Here is a 23,560-nt window from a genome sequence, read left to right as displayed (position 1 = left end):
AACATATTATTATTATTATTTTATTTATTTATTTATAATTTATTTTGAAAAAATATATGTTAATTTTCATTTTTCTGTTTACATTTTGTTGATTTTCTTTATAAATGCAATTCAATAATAATTATTGTATTATTAAAATGTCAAATAAAAAAACAATCAATAGTTGATTATAAATAAAAACTATATTACATATAAAATGATATACCGGTAGAGATGTAATAAAAAAACTGATAAGAAGTTCTCTCTTAATGAAAATAAACAATTACTATAAACTTAATATAATTATAATTTTCATTGATTTACATCAAACAAAATATATAAATATAAATAATATATTTTAAAAGTGGCAAATTATAAAATCAAATATAAGATATTTCATACATTGATTTTTTTATCTCTAACTTAAACTTATAAAGCAATTTATATACTAAATTATAATTTATAGTTTTAAATAATTTAATAAACATATATTAAAACTGTCTTCATCTTTCTATCTAACAATTTATATATATATATATAACTAAATATACATATAGAGTGATTTTAGTTACATAAAATAATCAAAAATTAATAATAAATAAATTTAAATTATTTTAAGTTTTACATAAGCAAAAACTATTTAATAGTACATAATTATATATTTTTTGTTTATAATTATTATAATAAAAATCTGATTTTTTCGTCTTTTAAATTAATTATTATATAATTATTAAATCATTTAATTAATAATATATATATATTTATATGATTTGTGGCACTATTTTAGTTTAGAAAATAATGTCATTTAATAAAATAATAATATATTCAAAATGATATATGAATTATTAATAATATATTTATAATATTAGAATCAATAATAATAATAAATTTTTAACAACAAATATATGTTACCAATGAATCAAACGATGATATAACTCGTGAATTCAAGCAATTTAGTCGTCAAATGCAGACATCACTTAACTATCATTTAATTATTTTATATTTTTGATGAAACGGTATGTTATTTGTGTTTGAAATATATGTTAAGTGTATGTTTCTCACATAGTTTGTATGGGTGTGATGTGTGTATGTGGGAGGGGGGGTATGGATAATGATGGTCAAGTGGTGTCAACATTTAGACTTGTGACTGGTGGCCACGTGCTTCTGTAACAGTGCGGGCATCAGAAAACCCTTGTTACACGTGGGACAGTAGTGAGGATACTCTTTCGTGTGGATTGCGATGATGTGATTGCGTAGGGATGAGCTTTGATTGAATTTACTACCGCATCGGTTACAATGGTAGGGCTTTTCGCCGGTATGGGTCAGGATATGCCTTTGGAGATGGCTTTTCGTTTTGAAACTTTTACCTAAAATTATTTAACACAAACAGACAAAAAACAATACATTAATTTTTAAAATGCACTAAACATTGAAACAATTATGTCAAGTGAGGTGTTATCAACTTTTCCTAAACTACCGTAATATATAAAAGTTATAATATGTGGACAGTTAGCTTATCTACGGTAACATTACTCAGGTGTCTAATGGTGTGTATTAAGTGTGTATAAGGTAAATATAAATTGTTTAATACCATTACCACAATGAGAACAATGAAACTTTCTTCGGGTAACTTCGACACCGGTGCCCAATGTGTCGCCGACACCCGTGCCGTCAAAAAATGCATTAACGACGCGTGACTTTCGGTTGCCTTTTCCACGGCCTCTGGGCTTTGGGGTACCGGTGACGTCACCGGTTGTGGACAGTTCACTAGTTTTCACTCTTTTATTATTATTATTACTATTATTATTATTATTAATAGTACTAATTGTCAAATTTGGTACACCAGTGTCCACACCAAACACATCCTCCTGTTCCTCATCCTCTTCTTCTTCATCACTTTCCTCTTCGTCTTCTTCGTCCTCATCAGCTGACTCAAGAACAGCTCCTCCACCACCGCCATCACCGTTACAATCATTGGGAACCATACAGTCTTCATCGTCATCTTCTTCTTCCTCCTCCTCTTCCTCCTCTTCTTCTTCTTCCTCCTCCTCCTCTTCTTCTTCTTCTTCATCATCTTCCTCTTCATCACCGGAAGAGTTGCCGTATTTGTTGTCCATCAGATCGGACGCATCGATTGTTTTTAAATTATAAAAGTTGTTTGTGTAGTCACTGTGCGGTGCAGTTGTCGTCGTAGTCATAATGTTTTTGGATGATGTCATGCGACACGAGCTCTGCTGTGTTGACTGTATGCTCGACGATAATAACAGATCATCGGTGGTGGCCGTCGCCACAGATCTAGAAAAACCATTAGTTAAAAACAAAACAACTCAACGGCTATCAAATAGCTTGACATCGATGAACATACCGTTTGCCGGCCATATAACATGCGGACGGCTCGTCGTCTGATATGCTGATGGGTTCGGATTTGATGGGCGATGAGGCGGTGTTGTTGTTGGCTGTATTCGTATTGGTCGTTGACGTGGTCACCGACAGCGGCGGTTTGCTACACACTTGACACCGATGTGGCGGTCGTCCCGTGTGTGACATCATATGCCAATTGAAGTGAAACTCTTTATCACTTGAATACGGACAGTGACTACAAGTCAATAGTTTAATGCCATCGCATTCGGCGTGATTGCGACGATGTTGTTGATAGTAGTCCAGACACGTGAACAGCGCGTTGCACGTCTGGCACGTGTAGACGCCCGGCGCTAATTGGTTGACATTTGTCGTCATCGGCAGTCATGGATAGTCAAGATAGCGGTGAACATCACACGATAGGTAAGAGATTGGGAGCGCAGAGATTGGCAAAGAGAGAGAAAAACAAACGGCAATTTTGTTAGTCAACAATCGGGTGATAATAACAACAACAATGGCAACCAACGGTCGGCCGAATACGCGGGTGCGGCACTGGCGGTCACACTAGCATATGATAGGCCATCATTGACTACCCAGTGAACACCCGCGCCGCCGTTGGCCGCCGATAGTTGTTTTGGTGGTTATAACGAAATACATACTTATTTTTGTTGAGTCCATCTTTGTTGACAGTCCTGTGTTGGGGGGAAACACCTAAACGCTACCCGTGTGTGTGTGTGTGTGTGTGTGCGTACACTAATGTGTGTGTGTGTGGACTCATTGTGTTTAGTATTAATCTATACAAACTGTTCACTCACTCACTGACTCACACATACAATGCCAGTGCAGGCATGCGTACAGTGATAGACATCTCTCTCTCTTTCAACTATAATATACACAAAAAAAACAGTTTTCGTATTACAGTTGTTATGATTACTGTATTTATTAATACTGTATATTACAGTACAGTGTGTTTGTTGTCTATGCTATGGAATACATAATATACCCATTGTTTTCAATACTGTATAACACTAACACACAAAAGCAATAAAATATTAAAACACTATTTATTTCTATATACATGTGCTGTACGTTAGATGGCGTATACTATATGTGTGATTATACAACAAACATACCTGTATTTTCTTAATATTATCTGTACTTTATATTTATTGATTTATTGATTAATAAGTTTATTATAAACAGTTTATTTAGAAATTATAGTTTTAAAAACACTTATTGTTTTTGATTACCTTTTGATTATCTAATTTAGTTAATATTTTTAGTTATATTATTACTTAATATTAATGATAATTAATTACTTTTATTATATAAAATATTTTATCAAAAGTGTTTTTATTTTTTCACAAAAAATTATAAAGTTTTATTACCAGTAACAAATATTTTTTTTAAATTTTAGTTATTATTTCATTTAATAAACATTTAAATTTATGATAAAATAAAATATGAATAATATTTAAATAGAAAATGAAAACTATGTTAAATAGATAATATAATTGAGACGAAACTATAAAATAATAAATCATTAAAATCTATAATAAAAAAATGCATTCAATAAATAGTTTACAACAGAAAAGAATATAAAAACTAAAAAAGCGATTTTGGATAACAATTTGATATAAATTACTAGAAAATAGCCATAAAATGCAATACTAAACGGCATCGGAACGGGTGGCATCAACTTTGCTATTAGAACGACTGGCCATACCGGAGCCACCACCAGCTCCTGCACCAGTTTTTGAGCCACTACCAGCTCCAGTGACACTACCAGCTTTAGAGCCACCCGCTTTGGATGATGCGGCACCGGTATTACTAGCGGCTGGTCCTCCTTTGGCCGATTTCTTTGGCTGTGGTTTTGAATCATCTTTTGATTTGCCTAAAGTTGGGTTAGAAAAGAGAGAAAAAATAGAATTTAGTGATAATTAAAGTCAATGAAAATTGTCTTTTTTTTTGTTGTTGAAAGACTTCGATGATTACTTACTCCGACCGCAGCAACAGAGACAACAAATGATGAGTATAATGATAATTATAATAATTATAATAATGATTATCCATATCCACCAACTACTTGATTTCGGCTTCTCCGTAGTATTGGCCGGTTCACCAGTCGGTGACTGATCGGTGGGTCCGGGAGGCATACTGTTATCATTGCTTGAACTGCTGGTGACATCATTGTGGGACTCAGTGGAGTTGCTGTCGCCGGGAGGAGATGTTGAGTCTGATCTATGGATGAATAGCGGCGATTTGTCGTTACAATTGAAGAACTCACGCAAATTGAACTATAGATTCAATTAGAATAGTTAAGTGAACAGAGAGAGAGAGAGAGAGAGAAAAAAAAATGATGGATCAATTGGTTTGACATACAAAAGTTTTTCCTGTCACTGATGTGCCATTGATTTCCAACTTATACCACAGTTTGCCGTACAGACCGTATAGTACGCCGTCGTGATGTATGAGTCCAGTATAGAGACGATCGGTAGTGCATTCAGTGAATAGGCCTTTGCGTGACTCATCAGTAGCCGTGCTCTTGAAATACATGGCCGAACGGTTTTGCTTAAACATTTCCATCGATATGTACAGCGTATTGTTGCCCAAGTCGTGTGCAAAACCCCTGTAGTTATAATCATCGGTTGTATTCAAATTGTCTATTTTCCACGGGTATTGTACTTTAGCTGTGCCATTGGTGTCCAGATCCCAAGGGACATACTGTTTGTCTTCGATCGGATAGTCATTTTCAAGTTGGTAAGCCTTATAACCGTAACTGTTACCGGTTTGTTGACTCGGGTCGTTACCGATATCTCCGAACACAAAATACATGGCCGCCTTATCACCGTCTTTCACCATAAACCCGCTATTAATGTATTTGTAGTCATTGGCTACAAGTTATAGAAGAAGATAGAGTTAAGGAGAGAAATAGAAAAGTTTTTAAAGCGGAACTGTATGTCTAAATACAAACACTTAATAAATATTTCAGTCCTAATTTTGCTGGGCATCTCTTTCATATCACTCGTTGAGATGACGGTATGGTAACAGTCCTGATCGTTAATATTTGTTTTACCATTTTTACAATAGTATAGCTTTTTGTCGATAAGAAACGCATAGTTGATCGACTGGTCTACGTTGCCGTCCACACCGCCCGTCTCAGTGCAGTAGAACTTACCGTCTGCGCCGCCACCGCCGCCACCACTACCAGTTCCATTACCATCAGTGGGAGGCGAATCCTGACTGGGAGGCGTAATAATAGGACTAGTGTTCGTCTCAACAATGACAGGCGATTGGTTACTCTCGTCGTCGTCGCCAACAACCGGTCTAATAGTGATAGCCAACAGAGTGACCATCAATAAGATAAGTGCCGTATAACAGGCAGATGTCATATTTAGGCTGAAATTAGTTAGTTTAGCACTCCTTAAGATAACTAATGTTTAATTTTAAACGCTTCTCTAGAGTTTTAGGTATGAGTTTTAGCTAAACTAACAGTTTTAAAAAAAATTAATTTTGACAACTGTTTTCAGTTAATAACTTTAGACTAAATCAAACGGTTATATTATAGACGGAATTCAATTGTTTATTAGAATAGTATTATTCATTTGAATTCACATAAATTTCACGGAATCTTAATAATAAAATTATTTAAAACATTTTTAATAAGGTATTCAATGATTTCCATACAGTATTGCATTTCATGTTAGTATAATACACGTGCAAAGATTTTTTTACAGGTTTTATAATACTTTAGTTTATTAGTAATAAATTATTACTGTATACCATATAATGACAATTTTTTATTATATTGTTTTAACTAATTAAGTTAAGTTAATTTAACTAAATGGATGATATTTTTTTAACTCTAGGAAATCATACATTATTGAATAATACAATAGTTTATTTAAACAAACAAATTGTTTATTTATTGTATTACTAATGTATAGAAAATGTTTTTATTGAATGAAAGTTTTTAAAAAGTTTCTAATATTTTTTATTTATAAAATTTTAAATATTTGATTTATAAATTATATAATTATGATTCGATACTGTATGCCAATCTAACCTGAAATATTTAAAGTAATTGAAATTTTACTTAAATTTTTATTATTTTTTATTTATCTCATAAGCTAACAACAAATCTCAAATTAGTTTTATACTGTACTGTATTCTGTAGCTAACATAGTAATTATATTATGAAATTTAGTTATTTTTATAACTATTATAATTTATACTAATATTGTATAAAAAATTATAAATAAATTAAAATTTAATGTTTTTTAAATAAATGAATTATTTTTTTTAAATTGCTGTTTGAAATCTATTGACAATATCCTGATAGAGAGCCCGTTCATCCTGTATTGGTTCATACCGTTCAACAGTGCCGTCCTCTTTGCAATAAACTCCCGTTAGTTTGAGTCGATCCAAACGATTCCACAATAGTTTATAGCCATGACATGGACTGTACTCCATAAGTTGGACTATTATTTGGGGATAAAATACATAAATAGTTATTAAAATAAACAAAAATTAAATTATTTGTTTTCTATTAGATAAACTACTAGATTGTGTGTGTGTGTGAGTGTAAATTTAAAAATTATAAATGAAATGTAATAATATTACTGTAAATATTTAATACTAACATAATCTGTTAAAATCTATGAAAGAGATGATACATAATACAAGACATATAAGAAAACAAATGCCAATTACGGTAAATATTAACCAAAATGTTACAATAAATGGCATAAAAATATCCCAAACAGTGATTTCCGGCGAATCAATGATAGGATTAAAGAGATTTCTGTTTTTTCTCTTCAAAATCAAATCATACTCTTCTTTATAATCTCTGTAATCACCAAAAGTCTCACTCTTTTTTAAAAAAATATAATTAATTTTCAAAATAATAATTATTGATATATAGTTTTTTTTAATATTTAACATATAACTTACATAAATTGGATTACCGGTACAAATTAAATAACAAACACCTGATAATAATATCGTTATTAAAATATTTATCTCTAAATAGCGATACATTATTTAGTTATTTTTGTATAATATAAGATGATAACTATGGTCTAAAATGATAAAAATATTACCGTAATTTTAAAAATTAGTAAATCTCAATTCAATTTCTTAAATATAAATATAAAATCTCATTATCTCGCTCAATTAGTAATGTAATAAAATAACATTAAATTAAACAATTATTGTACAAATTATATTCATTAAATTGGCTTTAAAAAATTTTTATTATCGATACTAAAATAAAATTATAAAAAATAAATAAAACAACCGGTACAATTTAATATTTTAATATTACGGTAGTGAAAAATATAATCAGTAACTTATAACAAAAATATTTTATTTATTTCAAATACATTTATTTATCATTTAATAATAACTTATTTATCGTATTAGACAAATCATGAATAGCCCGATCAATATCATCTTTGGTTGTTTGTCTACCGGTGCTCAATCGTATAGTTCTCTGAGCTAACTCAGCGCTTAGACCCGATGCCAACAAAACTTTTGAAGGAATTTCTTTCTAAAGATAGATAAATGAAAATAAAAACATTTTTAAATATAAAATAAAAGCCAATAAATGTTTGCAAACATACTTTCATATTATGTGAATGACACGCAGCGCCCATTGAGGCCCGCAAGGAGGTAGTTGTGGCCAATATTTTGCCCGCTATAGGATGCGACTCACAAAACGACAAACTTGTGGTGTTAGGCAACCGACCGTTTGGACAGTTATCGCAGTTTATAACAATCAATTTGCCAAATCTGTTACGCAATTGTGTCTCCAAATAGGTCTGTAATTCGGCAAAATGTTGCCGATATTTGTCCAGATTATTGACAACTAAATCCGAGGCCTAAACAGAGATATACATTATTTTTAAAAATCTACTCTAATATAGGTTGTGTCAATCACCACACCTTTCCGAGACCAACAATCATCGGTACATTTTCGGTACCCGGTCTCAGACCCGACTCCTGACCACCGCCGTATAGCATAGGCATCAGTGGTACACTGTTTCGCCGATAAAGTGCACCAATTTTCGGTCCATAAAACTATTGATCAATAAAAAAAGATAACAACAATAAAATATGAAGTGTCTAACTCTCCCATACCTTGTGTCCAACAATTGTTGCAAAATCTACACCCAATTCGCAAACGTTGACTTCAATTTTGCCGACGGCTTGAGCAATGTCGCTGTGAAACAGAATTCTCGGCAAACCAGTGGCCACTCTTTGTGCGTTCAATTTTCTCAACTGTCTGGCAATGTCGGCAATCGGTTGTATAACTCCAGTCTCGTTGTTGGCCATCATTACCGTTACGAAACACGTTTCAGGCCGTACGGCATTCATAATATCTTCAGCGCTGACCGAACCGGTCTTTGTCGAGACGGCCACAAAAGTTACGTTTATTGGCCGTACGACCAATGAGTCAATATTATCGTCCATTAAGGCGCGCAACGGTTCACAAATAGAGTCGTGCTCTATATTAGTGGTAATCACGTGTGGTCTGCGGCGGTCATCACCCGAAACCGTCAACTCTTTTGCATAGTATCTGACCGATGAGTATATCACCCAATTGTTTGCCTATAAATTTAAATGACCATTAAGTGGCCAAATAAACTCTCGATGTTTAACTAATGTATTAACTACCTCTGTACCGCCGGACGTAAACACTATATCATCGCCGTCGGCGGCATTAATCATAGCGGCTACCCGTGATCTGGCCGTACGTATTAGCGCTCTGACGTCGACGACGCCACAGCTAGCGGTCGCATAACTGGACGATGGATTAGTCCAACCGTTGAGCAAACAGTCGGTAATGGTGTCCACAACTTGTGTGTCCACCGGAGTAGTAGCGTTATAGTCTAGATATATCATAACCCTATTGTATGGTTGAACCGTATTTTCTATAGGTTTTGCCGCAAAAAAACTTTATAACAATAAATCATTTATTTATTTATTCATTCATTCATTCATTCATATGATAAGTGCTATCAAAACATTACAATAAACACCATATGATAAACACATGTGTGTTGTTTGACAATCACTTGTCTATTGTATTGATATTAATGTATTAATGTTCAGTATATACGATAAACTAGAGTATACTGTAGAAAAAAAATTATGTTATTATTATTATTTTTATTTAAAAAATTTGTTTTAACAAAAGTGTTAGTTTAGAAACTATATTTGTATGTTATTTTTAAAATATTTTATTATATATATATATATATTTTAAATATAAATTTTATTGTATGAATTGATAATATATTTTTTCAATAAAAATATCTCATTTATTATGCAATGCAAACATTTTCATATTTACAGTAGTATTAAATATCAATAACGTTATTTTATTTATTGATTGATTCATATTTTACTTTTTTAAGGAAATATAAATTTTTGATATTTATTATAATCATTAATAAAATATTTAATATAAAATTTTACTAACAAATAATTTATTATTTGTATTTTAATTATCTTTTTTATTACTATATCCTCAATAATACCTAATAATTATTATAATTGCTATAAAATTTTATTATTATTTTTACAATGAATTGATAATTTTATAAGTTATAATCTTAATATAATTTAATTAACTTTTGGCATAAATTATAAGTTGTCTAAACGTTAATTATTGGCAAAAATTTTATGTATTGCAAATATTTTTTTTCTGAAAAAATCTAATATTTAAATATTACAATTAAATTATAATATCATTATAGAAATATTTTAAAAATAAAAAATACTTTTGACAAAATTATTTAAAATATAATGTTAATAATATGATAATCATTAATATTAAATAAATAAGATATATTTGTTCGATAATTACTGTACATAAAAAAATGTTTATAACAATACTAATAAATAAGTATTTTAATTAATTTATTTAATTATATATTTAACCAAAGGTTTCAATGATTACCAAAGGTTTAATTGTTATACATAATATAGCCATGAATTTTTATTATCAAATATGATGATTAAACTTTTTTTATTAATAATTATAAATTAAAACAATATTTTAATATTTTACGAGCCTTTAAGTTTTTAAATTAAAATTAGCAGTCATATAGCATAGAGTTACATATAAATCATATTAGTAGCAGTATTAATAAATTATGATAACTCACGTCTAATACTTTTTTAGTTTAAAATTTGTTTTAATTATTAATATAATAATATACAGTATATATATTATATAATATTAAATAAATGCTAACAACAAAATAAAAATATGTATAATAATTTACATGCATTTTTGATCAATTATATGTTTTTGTATTCTAGTATAAAGTAATTATGTATGGATATCATTGATTCATCAAGAAAAAATAAACATCTATTTCAGATAATATTACTATTATGATTAATATAAAGAAAATTTATAGCTTAGATTATTTAGAAAAAAATATCATAATAATTAGTAATAAATTAATAAATATCATATTAAGCTTAGTGTGTTATTAAATTATTCAAAAATGCCAATTAATTAAATCTATGTTTTTTAAAAATTAGAAATAACTTTTCAGTTTTAGCAATTAAATTAATAAGTTAAAAAAATTAAAATTAAAGTACACTAAATTTATAATATTTTATAAAATGTAAACAATTTTTTGTTATATGATATATAGTAAGTTTAAAGATATAAAATTGTCAAAAAATTATATTTGTTTTTATTTTTGTTAATTAACATTTAAAATAAATTAAAATAACTACAAAATAAACGTAAGATTATGTCTAACAAGGTTAGATTTATGATTAGCTATTTTTTGATAGATTGAAATGATAAAGGATGTAATGGCACTTATATTTTATTATAATTTATAATTTTTTAGATGTTTTATTTTTATTATAATATAACATATTTAGACACTTTTATATTAAAATCTATTTTTTTATCAATGAAGCATAATATTGTAAATATAAATAATATTGTATTAATTAGTTATAAAATAATTTCAAGCAAAATATAAACTAATAATAAGCAGAATATTAATGGTTTGAAAATAAATTAATTTAAATTTATTATAAAATTAAATAATACTATTAATTGATTATTATTTTTGTATAAATTAAATATAATTAATGATCGAATTATAAATATAGTTGTTTTAATATTTGTTGAAAATATAAAATATACAATGTATAAATAATTTGCATCAGGTTAAAAAAATGTTTTGTTACTAAAAATTTTTAAATAATTTTATGCTTTAATTTATTTCTTTAAAAATCTCCATTAAAATATTTATAAAATTTTAACACACAGTTAAATCATTACACAAAGTTAATGAATTGGTATTATTTTTTCTAAATATATATGATTTACTATCTCTAATAAACTGGATTTATCAGAGTTGGCAAATACAAAATGTTTGTATAATACATTATATAGTTATATTAATTCTCTAATTATATATATATACTAAAAAATAATGACTATCAGTCATAAATTTAACTGTTTTTTAAATAATATCACATTCATTTATTTGTAAATGTTTTAACTTTTATAAAGAAAAATTATTTAAAAGCTTTTTGATGTTTTGTATGAGTTTATGATAAACATTTAACACAAGACAATAAAAGGAAAAAAATATTTTTATTTACTAATATACAGTACATATAATGTAAATTACAAAATTGATAAAAAAATTTACTATTTATGTTGTTAATTTGCTTTGTTTATTTTTTTAAAAATAATAATAAAAATTATCTAGTAAAATAATCCTTGAACTAGATTAATTTTCTAGAAAATAATAAGCAATGCATGATAAAAATTATAGAAATTTAAATATCTTTTAATTTTATATAAATTTACAAGATTTTATTTTTTTAAATATACTTTTTTATACTATAATAATAAAATACTAATGTTTTAATTTGATTTATAATTGTAATTATAAAAAATACATTTAAAAAAGTTAAATAATATAAAGATATAAAAACTTAAAAATTTGAATATTAAAACAATAATTCAATCAAATAAAATAAATATTATTTTAATGTTTATTATGTATTAAAAGATTTCATATTTTAATGTTTATTAGGTATTAAAAGATTTCATATTTTATTGTTATCATAAAATAGTATTTTATTGACTATAACTATTATTTTAAATAACATTAACCTATATAATTAAAAATATATAATATTTATATTTGACACCAATTGACAGTAATATTACCATGATTATTTAAAATATCAGTAATTTATATCAACTATTATATTTAAAAAATGCTATTTATTTATTAAATATTATACAATATATATCTATCTACGATTGCGATCTAATCTAAATTATTAACTAAAAAAAATATTATTTATTAAAATGTTTTATTGTGCGTCTATTTTGTTTGCTATAATAAATACTTGACGTTTATAAAATAATAATGCTATTTAAAAACAATATTTAATTAAAACAGTAACTGTAAATGACAAAAATAAATTTTTAAATTTTATTTATAGTATTTTTCTAATGTATCCGTCAATATAAACTATTGTACTAAAAAAAACAAACTAAAATTTCTCAAAGTATTAAAATGAAAGTAATAAAAATATTTTAAACATGACTGATACATAATATTCAGAAATAACTTTTATTAAATTTTATTTATTTTTATCATTTATATTGATTATTGTTTTTATTTTAACAAAATGCCAATGTATTAACATATAATTTATATATAATTTTTACAATATAAAATTTGCTGCATTAATTTTCTATATATTTTTTTATTACTAAATTAAAGTATTATACAGTACAGTATATACTTTATAATACAATGTTTATATTTATCAGATTACAATTGTATATTTAAATAAAGTAAAAATATAAAATTAGTAAATATTAATAATAAAAAATTATTGTTTACATTAAAAAAAACAATTTGATTTAATCTTTTTTTTTATAAATAAAATCATAATCAAATATTAAATTGCTTGTTGTTATTACATAATATTTGACACATAATATATTAAAAAATGATTAAATTCTTAATAACAACAAAATAATAACAATTAAGACAATAAATATATATAATATAAGATAAACAATGATTGGCTAAACACAATTACTATCGATGAAAATATTATATATTTTATATATTATATTATTTTTCTATTAAAAATATATACATTTAAAGATATACTATTCAGTATTTGAATTGTTTTTACTATTATTTTATTTTCTTAATGCTATATATTTTTTAATTAAAAATTACGATATCATATAAAAACTTGTCATTCAATGTTAATTGCTTTAATAATCTATTGTACAATGTTTTAGTATTTTTGATTTTAAAATATTTTGTCATTTTGAAAATTTTTATTATTAAGTTTAAGTTAAAACTTTTTAAATTTATTATACTATTTTTCAAATGACAATTTGTTAACAAATTAATAGTAATAATAATAATGTTTAAATAATAAATAATAATATTATTAATTATTCAAATCTAATATTAATAAAACATTTTTCATTGTGAATATAATAAGTTTTTAGTTTGTGACCAACACTTATACAATCAGTAAAGTCAATATAATATGTCGGCCAAACATCTTCAACACTTTAAATGTGTCGACGAAGACATAGTAATCAGTGGAATGTCCGGCCGATTCCCAGAGTCCGACTCTACCGATGAATTTGCCGAAAATCTATACAACAAAGTGGATATGATTACATTGGATAACCGGCGCTGGCATCCAGGTCCGTTTATATACACTAATATTATTTACACTTTTATGTTATATAAAGTTAAATAAAATCAGTTTTTTTTAAATAAATTAATATTTTTTTATGAAATTTTATAGATTTATATGGAATGTGTGGCCGAATGGGCAAACTAAAAGAAATTGACAAATTTGACGGTAATTTTTTCGGTATTATAAGCACAATGGGCCACACAATAGATCCCCAGTCGAGGATACTATTAGAGACCACATATGAAGCTATTGTAGACTCAGGTATGGATTTACAAAAAAAATAGTAAACAAAAGTCTTTGAATCTTTCAATTTTTATACAATGTATAACTGAAATTATAGGCATAAATCCTCAGATACTACGGGGTTCAGACACCGGTGTATATATTGGCTACTCGTCCTTTGGTATGCCCGACGGTATCCCAGAGGAGACACAGCCCGACTCGCAGAACTCTATGGCCGAAATATTGTTGTGGGTGCCGGGAAACTCCAAGTGCTTGTATGCCAATCGAGTTTCGTTTGTACTCGACTTTAAGGGACCATCACTGGTCATAGACACGGCTTGTTCATCATCTATGGTAGCTTTCAATGTAGCCATGAATGATCTAAGATTAGGTATGCAATCATTAATTTAGAAATGATTTGACACTTATTGTTCTCTATTTGACTATAATATGATTTTTAAAGGCAAGTGTCGTCAGGCAATAGTTGGCGGAACTAATTTAGATCTACAGCCCTTTACAAACCATATATTTCAGTCGACTCGACTCAACTCTAAGGACGGTATACCAAAAGTATGGGACGAAACCGCAGATGGCTTTGCCAGAGGTGAGTGTGTTTCCTGTCTTTTCTTGCAACGAAAGTCCGATGCAAAGCGTATATACGCCACTGTTTTGAACACTGGTGTCAACATTGATGGTAACAAACGAATGGGAATGTTCTTCCCGTCGTCCGAGAGTCAGGAGGAACTGATGATTCAGGTGTACAGAGAGGCCGATATTGATCCACTTGATATCAACTATTTTGAAGCCCACGCCACCGGTACTAAGGTATGAGTTAGCGGTCATAAACTAGGGTACAGAACAATACTGAAAAACCAAAAACAGAGATTTAAATAATAATTTTTACTAAAATTGTTTAATAATAACCTAATTTTAGTACTACTTATTAACATTTTTTTGTAAAATTAATTGATATTATTTTAAGCTATATAAATATTTATATCTATATCATTAAGTAAAGTTTATTTAATTATAAATATTACATATTAAAAACCTTGCACTTTATAACATTTACTAAATGTTAGAAAAATATAAAAACAAATTTATTAATATTTTATAATTAAGTAATTATATATAAAATATTAGTGTAAACATACTGTACATATAAATACATTAAATTATTATTTCGATATTACACTAAATACTGTAAAATGATTTATATGAATATAAACAGTTAACTAACTTAAATCCATGTCCTATAGGTTGGTGATCCACAAGAAGCCCGAGCCATATATAATGCTTACTGTGGTAAACCTAAACGTCAGGGAACACTACCTATTGGTCTATTGAAGAGCAACATCGGTCACGCCGAGGGCGCCTCCGGTGTGTCATCTATTGTCAAAGTGTTAATTGCTTACGAACGAGAATCTATTCCGTCATGTCTTCATCTGAATAATATTAAGCAAAATATTAAAGACTTTTGTCCACCACTGGTGCCCGTAAATGGAGATAATCTCAAATATACTCCCGGTATGTATTTTATACATTAGATTACAGAATTTATGAAAAGGTTAGATTTTACATTTGATATTCAATGATATAAATACAGGCATTGCTGGTGTTAACAATTTTGGTGTGGGCGGTGTTAATGCTCACGCATTGCTTGAGCCCAACTACAAACTGGCAGATGAGGACAGTCTGAAAATTGCGGACACCATTCCTCGTATTATCAATGTTTGTGCCCGAACTCAGGAGTCGCTGAACCTTATGTTTGATTTCTTCGAGCAAAATCCGCACAAAATAACTCGCGATTTCATAGCACTCATTACCGACACAATGAAGACTAAGTCATCAATAAATTCAGCCGGTCTTCCATATAGGGGTCAGTTATACTATATATATATATAAATCTTTCAATTATTTAAAACATAATTATAGGCTCAATGATTATAAAGCAAGTGTTTGACGATAACAATGAGACACACTATGAGTACAAAAAACAATTATCTCTGCTGTCGCTGAAAACCCAGCGACCCGTTTGGTTTCTGTTTCCCGGTCTCGGGGGCCAATGGGTGGGTATGGCGCGGGCACTAATGGCTATCAAACTGTTTGCCGACAGCATCGATGAGTTTCACGAAATACTCAAACCTTTTGATATTGATCTCAAATATCTGCTTTTGTCGGACGACTCATCATCAATGTTGACGATGACCAACAAGTTTATCGCCACCACTGCCATACAAATGGCGTTATTTGATCTGATGATTGCATTAGGTATAGTGCCGGACGGTATTATAGGTCACTCGTTTGGCGAGATTGCCTGCGCCTACGCTGACGGATGTTTGACAGCAAACGAAGCACTAATGGTTACCTATATTAGAGGTATGGTTACTGAAGACAATAAAAAGATACCGAAAGGTTTGATGGCAGTGGTCGGTATGTCGTGGAGTGAGGCAAAAAAGATATGTCCGAATGGGGTCAGTGTTGTCTGCAATAATGCAAAGGACACTGTCGTCATGTCTGGTAATTGTCTTCAGACTATTAGTTCTGATTTAATGTATTTTATTCATTCATTTTACGTCAACAATAGGTTTATACGTTGAGATGAAAAACCTGGTCGAAGAACTCAATAGAAAAGGTATATTTGTTAGAGAACTGCAAAGTCAGGACATTCCCTATCACAGCGAATATCTGATAACATCAGCAAAAAGGATGACCAATGAGATCAAGAAATATTTGCCGAAACCGCGACTCAGATCACGAAAATGGATTTCGACGGCACTGTTGGACACGGAATGTGAAGACGTATTGCGTTACGCGTCGGCCGAGTATTTTGTGCATAACCTCATTAGTCCCGTCTATTTTTACAATAAGCTGAAGAATTTGCAAACAGACGCTATTGTGGTTGAGATCGGACCGCACGCACTGTTCTCTAAGATTGTGACCCAAACCCTGGAGAGCGCAACCTGTTTATCGTTTATCAAAAAAGACTCGAATGACACCAATCTGGACATGTTTTTGACTTCATTGGCCAAACTATACGAACTCGGTCTCAATCCTGACATCGAAAATCTATATCCAAAAGTCGAGTGGCCAGTGGCCAGAGGCACTCAATCGATTAGTTCGCTACTACAGTGGGATCACAAACAGTCATACTTTGTACGAAAATTTCCCGATTATTATTTCCGGGCCACGGCTTCGGACATGAATGAGGTAATTGATTTGCAGCGCTCTATCAAATCATATTTGCCGGACCATAGTATTGATGGCAATATAATATTTCCGGCCACCGGTTACATGATGTTGGCCTGGCGTCAAATGGCCGCCTATCACGGCAAAATCTGGAACCAATTGCCTGTAGTATTTGAAGATATTCAGTTTCGGCGTCCGGTCTACTTGTCAGAGACTGACGCTACCCGACTAAAAGTTCGGTACTTTCAACAATCGGGTAATTATTATTATTTACATTTTTATCGTTGCATTCATAATTATCTTCAATAAATTATTTGATAATAATAATTATTATTTATTATTATTATTATTACATTTGTATTTTAGGCGAATTTGTAATCCTAGAGAACGGTAACGTCACGTGTTTGGGCCGAATCCGGTCATCCGAAGACTACACTCTAAGCGTACAAAACATTTTGCTCGAACAGAACGCCAACAAAGATCACTACGAAGTGGTCTTAGAAAGCGAAGACATTTACAAAGACCTGCATATTCTTGGCTATGATTACGGACCTAAATTCCAAGGCTTGAAGTCTATTAAGACAAATAACTTTGAAATATTGGACGGACAGGTACTCTGGAATGGCAATTGGGTCACATTTATGGACTCACTGCTCCAGACAATGGCCGTCGCCATACCGTTTCGCAAAATGATGGTACCGGTGATGATCAAACAGTTGCGTTGCGATCCTAAAGTTCTGTACGAAGCGGTGGCCAAAAATAAGATTTCCGAAGATAAGTCCGATTTGGACGAAGATAAGGCTTACGACAATATGATGCAAACTGATGACGAAGACGTCGAAGAGATACTCGACGCTAACAATATCGACAATATTGAAGAGCTTATCGGTCAGGACTTCCATATATACAGATCGGTGGTACCATTTCACTTGGATATGAACTCTCGTATGATTGTGGCGCCCGGTATTGAAGTGGAAGACCTGATAACACTGCCCATACCGAGAAAGACCAATGTGGCCGACTTGAAGCTCGAATCGTATCAGTTTGTTCCCAATGAACAATCCGATGATGCAATCGATGAAAGTGACAAAACAATAATCAATGAGTATCTGAAGGTCTAGTATTAAAAAATAAACATTTTTAACGTTTTTATTGATAATATATACAATTACTCTTTGTTTTTACTATCAATAGGTATGTTCAACATTAATAGCAAAAGCCAAATATTTATTCAAAACAGATCTGCCATACGTACCGAATACCACGGATGAAGAATTGGTTTATAAATATTTGAAAGACATGAAAGATAATTATATTTTGCTAAAGACTATCAACGATTTATTGAAACAAACAAACGATGAAAATCAAAATCCATCAAATGATCTGATGATGGAATCCGTTAAGAAGTTTTTGTTTGAACTCCAGATGAAACCCGAATACGATCTGTCTCTTGATGTTATAAATCAAGTTTCCAGAAATGAACATCTGATCCGATCGCTGGTAGACATTGTTAGTGAGTGTAATGTTCCCAAAAAGGAGATCAAAGTATTGGAAATCAATTTGACAAACAGTCTGTTGGCCGAAGAAGTGGACAATCATTTGGCTTCGTTTCATATCTACCCGATTAATGTCAACTACAATATTGCGGTCAAATCGTCATTGCATGAGAAGTACAGTCAAAAGACGTTCAAAATTAGCGAATGGGACTATAAAAGGATAAGTTTTCCGTCAGATATGATACTACTGCCTGATTTGGTCATACATTACGACTCTCTGGATTTATGGGATCTAAATCTCGAAGACTTTATTCAGGACATCTACGATGCAGTTGTTTGCAAAGGATTTTTGATGTCTGTATTTCGTTACAAATATACGGAACCCGAACTGGCGGTCATTAATCTGACCGGTAATGCACCGACTAATGCACAACTCAAACAGCGTATCGATAACTTTAAGTCTGTCGCCGAAAAAATTGGATTCTTAACCATTGTTCATAAGACCGACGGCATCGGTACGTTGGCTGTACTATTTCGGCGCATTGTAACCAAACTGACCATAATTCCCGACGATTGTAATGTCTTTGCTATTGACGGCAATCACGGCAATTGGTTTGAAAGTGTCAAACAGCGACTTCAGGTCAAACGCGACGACGAAAAGGACGACCAGCATCTGTGGCTTATCGCTAGTAACACTACGCCGTATACCGGTATTGTCGGTCTTGTCAATTGTCTTCGTCTGGAACCGTGCGGTAACAGTATTAGATGTATTTTAAATTTTGACCAACAGTTGAAGTTACCAATTGATTTCAAGACACTGCCATTTAATGAGATACTTACCAAAGATTTGGTGTTCAATGTGATCAGAGACGGAAAGTTAGGTACATTCAGACATCTGACACTCGGCCGCAACTACGATAAGGTACTGACCAACGACTACTATCTGAATGTCGGACAAAACAAGGATCTCGGAAGTCTTCAATGGTACGACTCAAAGAATTTAGTCCCAAAGGCAATATATTATGACATTAATAACCGAAATTGTCAACAAATCAGATGCAATATCTATAGCGCTGGTCTTAACTTTAGAGATGTTATGTTGGCTACAGGTATTGAAATTGTATTCATAGTTAATATGATTAATGATTTTATCTCATTAATAGGTCGTATAGTTTCTGGTCCTCAAAATCTATTCACAGATTGTCTGTTGGGGTTTGAGTTTGCCGGTCGTCGCACTGATGACGGCACTCGTGTCTGCGGCTTTGATTTGAGTAGATGTTTTGCTACATACGTGGACGCCATTGAGGACTTTATATCGCCGATACCTGATCATTGGTCAATGGACGACGCAACTACTATATTGAGTACTTATAGCACTGTATGGTATGGACTGATAGAAAGGGCCCAATTGAAGAATTGTATGATTATTTTTGACTCTTTTTTATAATTACGGTATAATTTTTTTTATTGATTAAGATATTCTTTGTCTTAATTGTTTTTAGATGAAAGTATACTTATTCATTCAGCAGCCGGAGGTGTTGGACAGTCAGCCATAACTGTGTGCCAGTATTATAAAGCAGATATTTATGTGACGGTTGGTACTGAAGATAAAAAGAAGTTTTTAATGTCAGAATACGGTATTCCAGAGGAACGCATATTTAGTTCACGAGACACACAATTCAAGTACAAAATTAAGGCACTGACCAATGGTAAAGGTGTTGATCTGGTTCTTAATTCATTGACTGGCGATAAACTGGACGCCAGTTACGAGTGTATTGCCGATTGCGGTCGCTTTGTTGAAATCGGCAAATATGATCTCCAGATGAACAAACAGTTGGGAATGTTTTCGTTTTTGAAGGACATATCGTTTATTGCTGTCTCAATCGATAGGCGACTGTTTTTAGTGCCAGGTTTTGCCCAACAGTTCTTCAATTGGATGCACAATAATTCAACCAATGGTATGATTAAACCGCTTAATAGGACTGTCTTCAGGGCAGACGAAGCTGAGAAGGCTTTCCGATATATGACAACTGGTAAACATGTGGGAAAGATTATCATAAAAGTTAGAGATGAAGAAGAAATTAATGGTAAACATATGGACTTCAGTCCAACTCAGACATTGATGGCAACCTCGAAGACCTACTTTGATGGTCACAAAGTTTATTTGATAACCGGCGGTTTAGGTGGTTTTGGTCTGGAACTGATTCATTGGATGACATTTCTTGGCGCCCGTAAGTTTGTGTTGACCTCCCGTTTTGGTGTCCGCAGTAAATATCAAAAGTTCATTTTGAATCGATTGGAGTCTTTGGGCATTAAGTTTGCAATGTTTAAGACACAGATCGTGATCTCGACGCACGACACGAGCACCACATCTGGTAGCAGAGATTTGTTCAGCGAAGCCGAACAATTGGGACCAATCGGTGGTATCTTTCATTTGGCTGTTGTACTCAACGATTGTCTTCTCGAAAATCATACATTTGACAAATTTCAAGAGACAATCGACTCGAAGAGTACAAGTTTTGTCAATTTTGATCACATATCGAGAGATATGAAACTCAATTTAGACTATTTTGTGGTCTTCTCGTCGGTCAGCTGTGGTAAAGGCAATGCCGGTCAGACCAGCTATGGATACGCCAACTCTATATGTGAGCGCATTTGCGAACAAAGACGACGCGTCGGTCTGCACGGTTTGGCCATACAGTGGGGACCAATAGGTGATGTCGGCGTTATGACTGACACTGTAATCAATAGTTCATTGTCTGGAATTATCAAACAGCGGATCAACTCGTGTTTGGAAATATTGGATAAGTTCTTGCAGTCGTCTCACGCAGTGGTCTCGTGTGTTGTGAGTATTGTTGTTCAGAAATAAGAAATTTGCCGTAGATTTTATAATATCCGTAAATTTGTTTGAAAATATCTTTTTTTTCTTTATTTTTTTTGTAGGTAAGAGCCGAACGTTCGACAATTGCCGGAACCAAAGAGGCTAAAATTGTCCATCAGATTTGGCAGGCAATGGGCATCGACCCGAAGACAACACCCGATCATTTGACATTAGGTGAAATCGGTTTTGAGTCTATGTTTGCTGTAGAACTGCAACAAGGATTGGAAAGAGATTACGACATCAAAGTGTCGTTAAATGATATAAAAATTATTACAATAGGAATGATGAAGGAGTTTGAAAAGGGAAGAGTAGATGAAATGAAAAGATTTGCCGAACAGATCAAGAATTGTCGGACAAAACTATGCAAAGTTAAGTTCGTGATTCCCGCCGACGTCTCCGTCCGATTAAATAATGTAACGACTGGTAAACCTGTTTATATTTTGCCACCACTGGAGGGTATATTTGCATCGCTGGAAGGTTTGGCCGAAAAGATTGAAAGACCAGTCATTGGTCTCAATTGGGTTAAAGAAATGGAAAGAATGAGTTCATTGAAAGAGATTAGTAGATACTATACTAATCTCATGAGGAATTTGGAACCCAAAGGAGATTATGATATTTTGGGCCACTTTTATGGTGCGCTCATTGCTATGAAGATGCTTAAGAAGGCACCGATTGGTAAATGTGTTATCATTGATATGCTTTCGGAGATCAAATTGGATGAAGACATTACAAACGATTATTTGATTGAATTGATGTTAAATTTTATTACTAAAGACATGCCCGACGTTATTAAGGCTAAGTTCAAGCGTGACGTTGAAACTAAACCCGACGTTCCCTCGAAGTTAGACAAAATGGCGTCCGAATTGAAAGAGTTTTGTGGCAAAAGTCTTGTCAGTCGAGACTTGGATGAGATTTTGTTTAATTCATTCAAACGCGCGAAACTGTTTACCATATATCGGGTAAATATGAAGAATAAGCAAAAAAAGCTTAAGTATAACATTGGATCCAAGTTCTTGACAATGACGGGAAAGCTGTTGATATTAAAACCGTTCGGTAAAGACTTTAACGATGAAAATGCTGGTGAAGTGGTCAGCGATAAGATAAGAAACGCTTATTTTCTGCCCGAAACTGTATGTTTTATTTAAATACAAAAATTGTCAAAATTGTTGAGTCAAATATTTTATGTTTTGTTTTAAATAAATATATTAATTAAAATTTAATTTAATATTATTTATTAATTCAGGGATTGGAAGGAAAACTTAACTTCGAGAGCGTTGAGGGCACGGGTGAAGACATACATTCATTGACTGCCATTGAGAAGCTGTCCGATGCTATCAATCAATATCTTTCTAATAAATAATTAATAATTCAATAATTTATAAAATATTGTATACAAATTGACATATAATTTTTAATACATGACATCTACAGTATTTCCCGCACCGTTAGCTGCTGAGTGAGTGTGTTTGGTTTGATTGCTATTACTAGTATTTGTTAGATTATTGAAGTTATTATAAAATATAATTTTTTTTAGACAACTTTTTCATGACTTTTTTTATAAATCTATACATTTATTATTTTTATTATTACAATTTTATAAATATTTTTTTTTCAAATAAAAATTATACATTTCCTGTACCTTTACTTGTTTAAATTAGTTTGTAATAAAAAATTATTAGTTACTTATATAAAA

General features: G+C 31.0%; 5 protein-coding genes across 6 annotated transcripts; 1 reads left to right on the top strand and 4 right to left on the bottom strand.

Moving 5' to 3' along the window:
- Positions 1–920: 920 nt before the first annotated feature.
- On the bottom strand, positions 921–3,060 carry LOC128957501 (zinc finger protein Xfin-like). 2 transcript variants are annotated; one of them, XM_054303269.1, is made up of 4 exons: positions 2,997–3,060; positions 2,345–2,690; positions 1,571–2,274; positions 921–1,346 (listed from the first exon to the last, which is right to left on the bottom strand). In XM_054303269.1, the coding sequence occupies exons 1-4, from the start codon at positions 3,013–3,015 to the stop codon at positions 1,108–1,110; spliced, it is 1,308 nt and encodes a 435-aa protein (XP_054159244.1). In that variant the 5' UTR covers positions 3,016–3,060; the 3' UTR covers positions 921–1,107. The 2 variants fall into 2 exon arrangements, with proteins under 2 accessions (XP_054159244.1, XP_054159245.1); XM_054303270.1 differs by having other exon boundaries at positions 1,577–2,274.
- Positions 3,061–3,958: 898 nt separating this feature from the next.
- On the bottom strand, positions 3,959–5,916 carry LOC128957726 (uncharacterized). The gene is made up of 4 exons (XM_054303536.1): positions 5,312–5,916; positions 4,720–5,231; positions 4,337–4,634; positions 3,959–4,231 (listed from the first exon to the last, which is right to left on the bottom strand). Exons 1-4 carry the CDS (start codon positions 5,727–5,729, stop codon positions 4,008–4,010), a joined length of 1,452 nt encoding a protein of 483 aa, XP_054159511.1. The 5' UTR covers positions 5,730–5,916; the 3' UTR covers positions 3,959–4,007.
- Positions 5,917–6,639: 723 nt separating this feature from the next.
- Positions 6,640–7,385, bottom strand: LOC128958234 (uncharacterized). The gene is made up of 3 exons (XM_054304050.1): positions 7,291–7,385; positions 6,981–7,209; positions 6,640–6,818 (listed from the first exon to the last, which is right to left on the bottom strand). Exons 1-3 carry the CDS (start codon positions 7,375–7,377, stop codon positions 6,640–6,642), a joined length of 495 nt encoding a protein of 164 aa, XP_054160025.1. The 5' UTR covers positions 7,378–7,385.
- A 292-nt stretch (positions 7,386–7,677) lies between these two features.
- On the bottom strand, positions 7,678–9,377 carry LOC128957687 (selenocysteine lyase-like). The gene is made up of 5 exons (XM_054303492.1): positions 9,016–9,377; positions 8,479–8,949; positions 8,284–8,418; positions 7,962–8,219; positions 7,678–7,888 (listed from the first exon to the last, which is right to left on the bottom strand). Exons 1-5 carry the CDS (start codon positions 9,241–9,243, stop codon positions 7,724–7,726), a joined length of 1,257 nt encoding a protein of 418 aa, XP_054159467.1. The 5' UTR covers positions 9,244–9,377; the 3' UTR covers positions 7,678–7,723.
- Positions 9,378–13,920: 4,543 nt separating this feature from the next.
- On the top strand, positions 13,921–23,227 carry LOC128958233 (fatty acid synthase-like). Its single transcript, XM_054304049.1, has 14 exons — positions 13,921–14,083; positions 14,188–14,340; positions 14,420–14,692; positions 14,765–15,126; positions 15,561–15,828; positions 15,908–16,180; positions 16,237–16,821; positions 16,889–17,746; positions 17,857–18,605; positions 18,685–20,095; positions 20,150–20,404; positions 20,489–21,831; positions 21,930–22,997; positions 23,111–23,227. The coding sequence occupies exons 1-14, from the start codon at positions 13,921–13,923 to the stop codon at positions 23,225–23,227; spliced, it is 7,878 nt and encodes a 2,625-aa protein (XP_054160024.1).
- The last annotated feature ends 333 nt before the right edge of the window (positions 23,228–23,560 follow it).

This window comes from Oppia nitens, unplaced genomic scaffold (genome assembly GCF_028296485.1).
Source record: "Oppia nitens isolate AA-2021 unplaced genomic scaffold, nextdenovo-longstitch-racon4-pilon3 scaffold3_pilon_pilon_pilon, whole genome shotgun sequence".
Lineage (NCBI taxonomy): Eukaryota > Metazoa > Arthropoda > Arachnida > Sarcoptiformes > Oppiidae > Oppia > Oppia nitens.
Note: the sequence above shows the minus strand (reverse complement) of the source record. Positions and strands in the feature narration are given on the sequence as shown.

What these genes read in the sequence shown, in the direction of transcription:
- LOC128957501 (XM_054303269.1), bottom strand. An exon ending in TGTTATATGGCCGGCAAACG is followed by an intron (nt 2,275 to 2,344) that starts GTATGTTCATCG and finishes TGGTTTTTCTAG; the next exon opens with ATCTGTGGCGACGGCCACCA. An exon ending in TTGTTCTCATTGTGGTAATG is followed by an intron (nt 1,347 to 1,570) that starts GTATTAAACAAT and finishes AAATAATTTTAG; the next exon opens with GTAAAAGTTTCAAAACGAAA.
- LOC128957726 (XM_054303536.1), bottom strand. Translation starts at nt 5,729, where the DNA reads ATGACATCTGCCTGTTATACGGCACTTATCTTATTGATGGTCACTCTG. An exon ending in GACTGAAATATTTATTAAGT is followed by an intron (nt 5,232 to 5,311) that starts GTTTGTATTTAG and finishes TATAACTTGTAG; the next exon opens with CCAATGACTACAAATACATT. An exon ending in CAGTGACAGGAAAAACTTTT is followed by an intron (nt 4,635 to 4,719) that starts GTATGTCAAACC and finishes TTGAATCTATAG; the next exon opens with TTCAATTTGCGTGAGTTCTT.
- LOC128958234 (XM_054304050.1), bottom strand. Translation starts at nt 7,377, where the DNA reads ATGTATCGCTATTTAGAGATAAATATTTTAATAACGATATTATTATCA. An exon ending in GTACCGGTAATCCAATTTAT is followed by an intron (nt 7,210 to 7,290) that starts GTAAGTTATATG and finishes TTTTTAAAAAAG; the next exon opens with AGTGAGACTTTTGGTGATTA. An exon ending in CATAGATTTTAACAGATTAT is followed by an intron (nt 6,819 to 6,980) that starts GTTAGTATTAAA and finishes CCCAAATAATAG; the next exon opens with TCCAACTTATGGAGTACAGT.
- LOC128957687 (XM_054303492.1), bottom strand. Translation starts at nt 9,243, where the DNA reads ATGATATATCTAGACTATAACGCTACTACTCCGGTGGACACACAAGTT. An exon ending in TTACGTCCGGCGGTACAGAG is followed by an intron (nt 8,950 to 9,015) that starts GTAGTTAATACA and finishes TTAAATTTATAG; the next exon opens with GCAAACAATTGGGTGATATA. An exon ending in CAACAATTGTTGGACACAAG is followed by an intron (nt 8,419 to 8,478) that starts GTATGGGAGAGT and finishes ATTGATCAATAG; the next exon opens with TTTTATGGACCGAAAATTGG.
- LOC128958233 (XM_054304049.1), top strand. Translation starts at nt 13,921, where the DNA reads ATGTCGGCCAAACATCTTCAACACTTTAAATGTGTCGACGAAGACATA. An exon ending in TAACCGGCGCTGGCATCCAG is followed by an intron (nt 14,084 to 14,187) that starts GTCCGTTTATAT and finishes GAAATTTTATAG; the next exon opens with ATTTATATGGAATGTGTGGC. An exon ending in AGATGTTATGTTGGCTACAG is followed by an intron (nt 20,096 to 20,149) that starts GTATTGAAATTG and finishes TCTCATTAATAG; the next exon opens with GTCGTATAGTTTCTGGTCCT.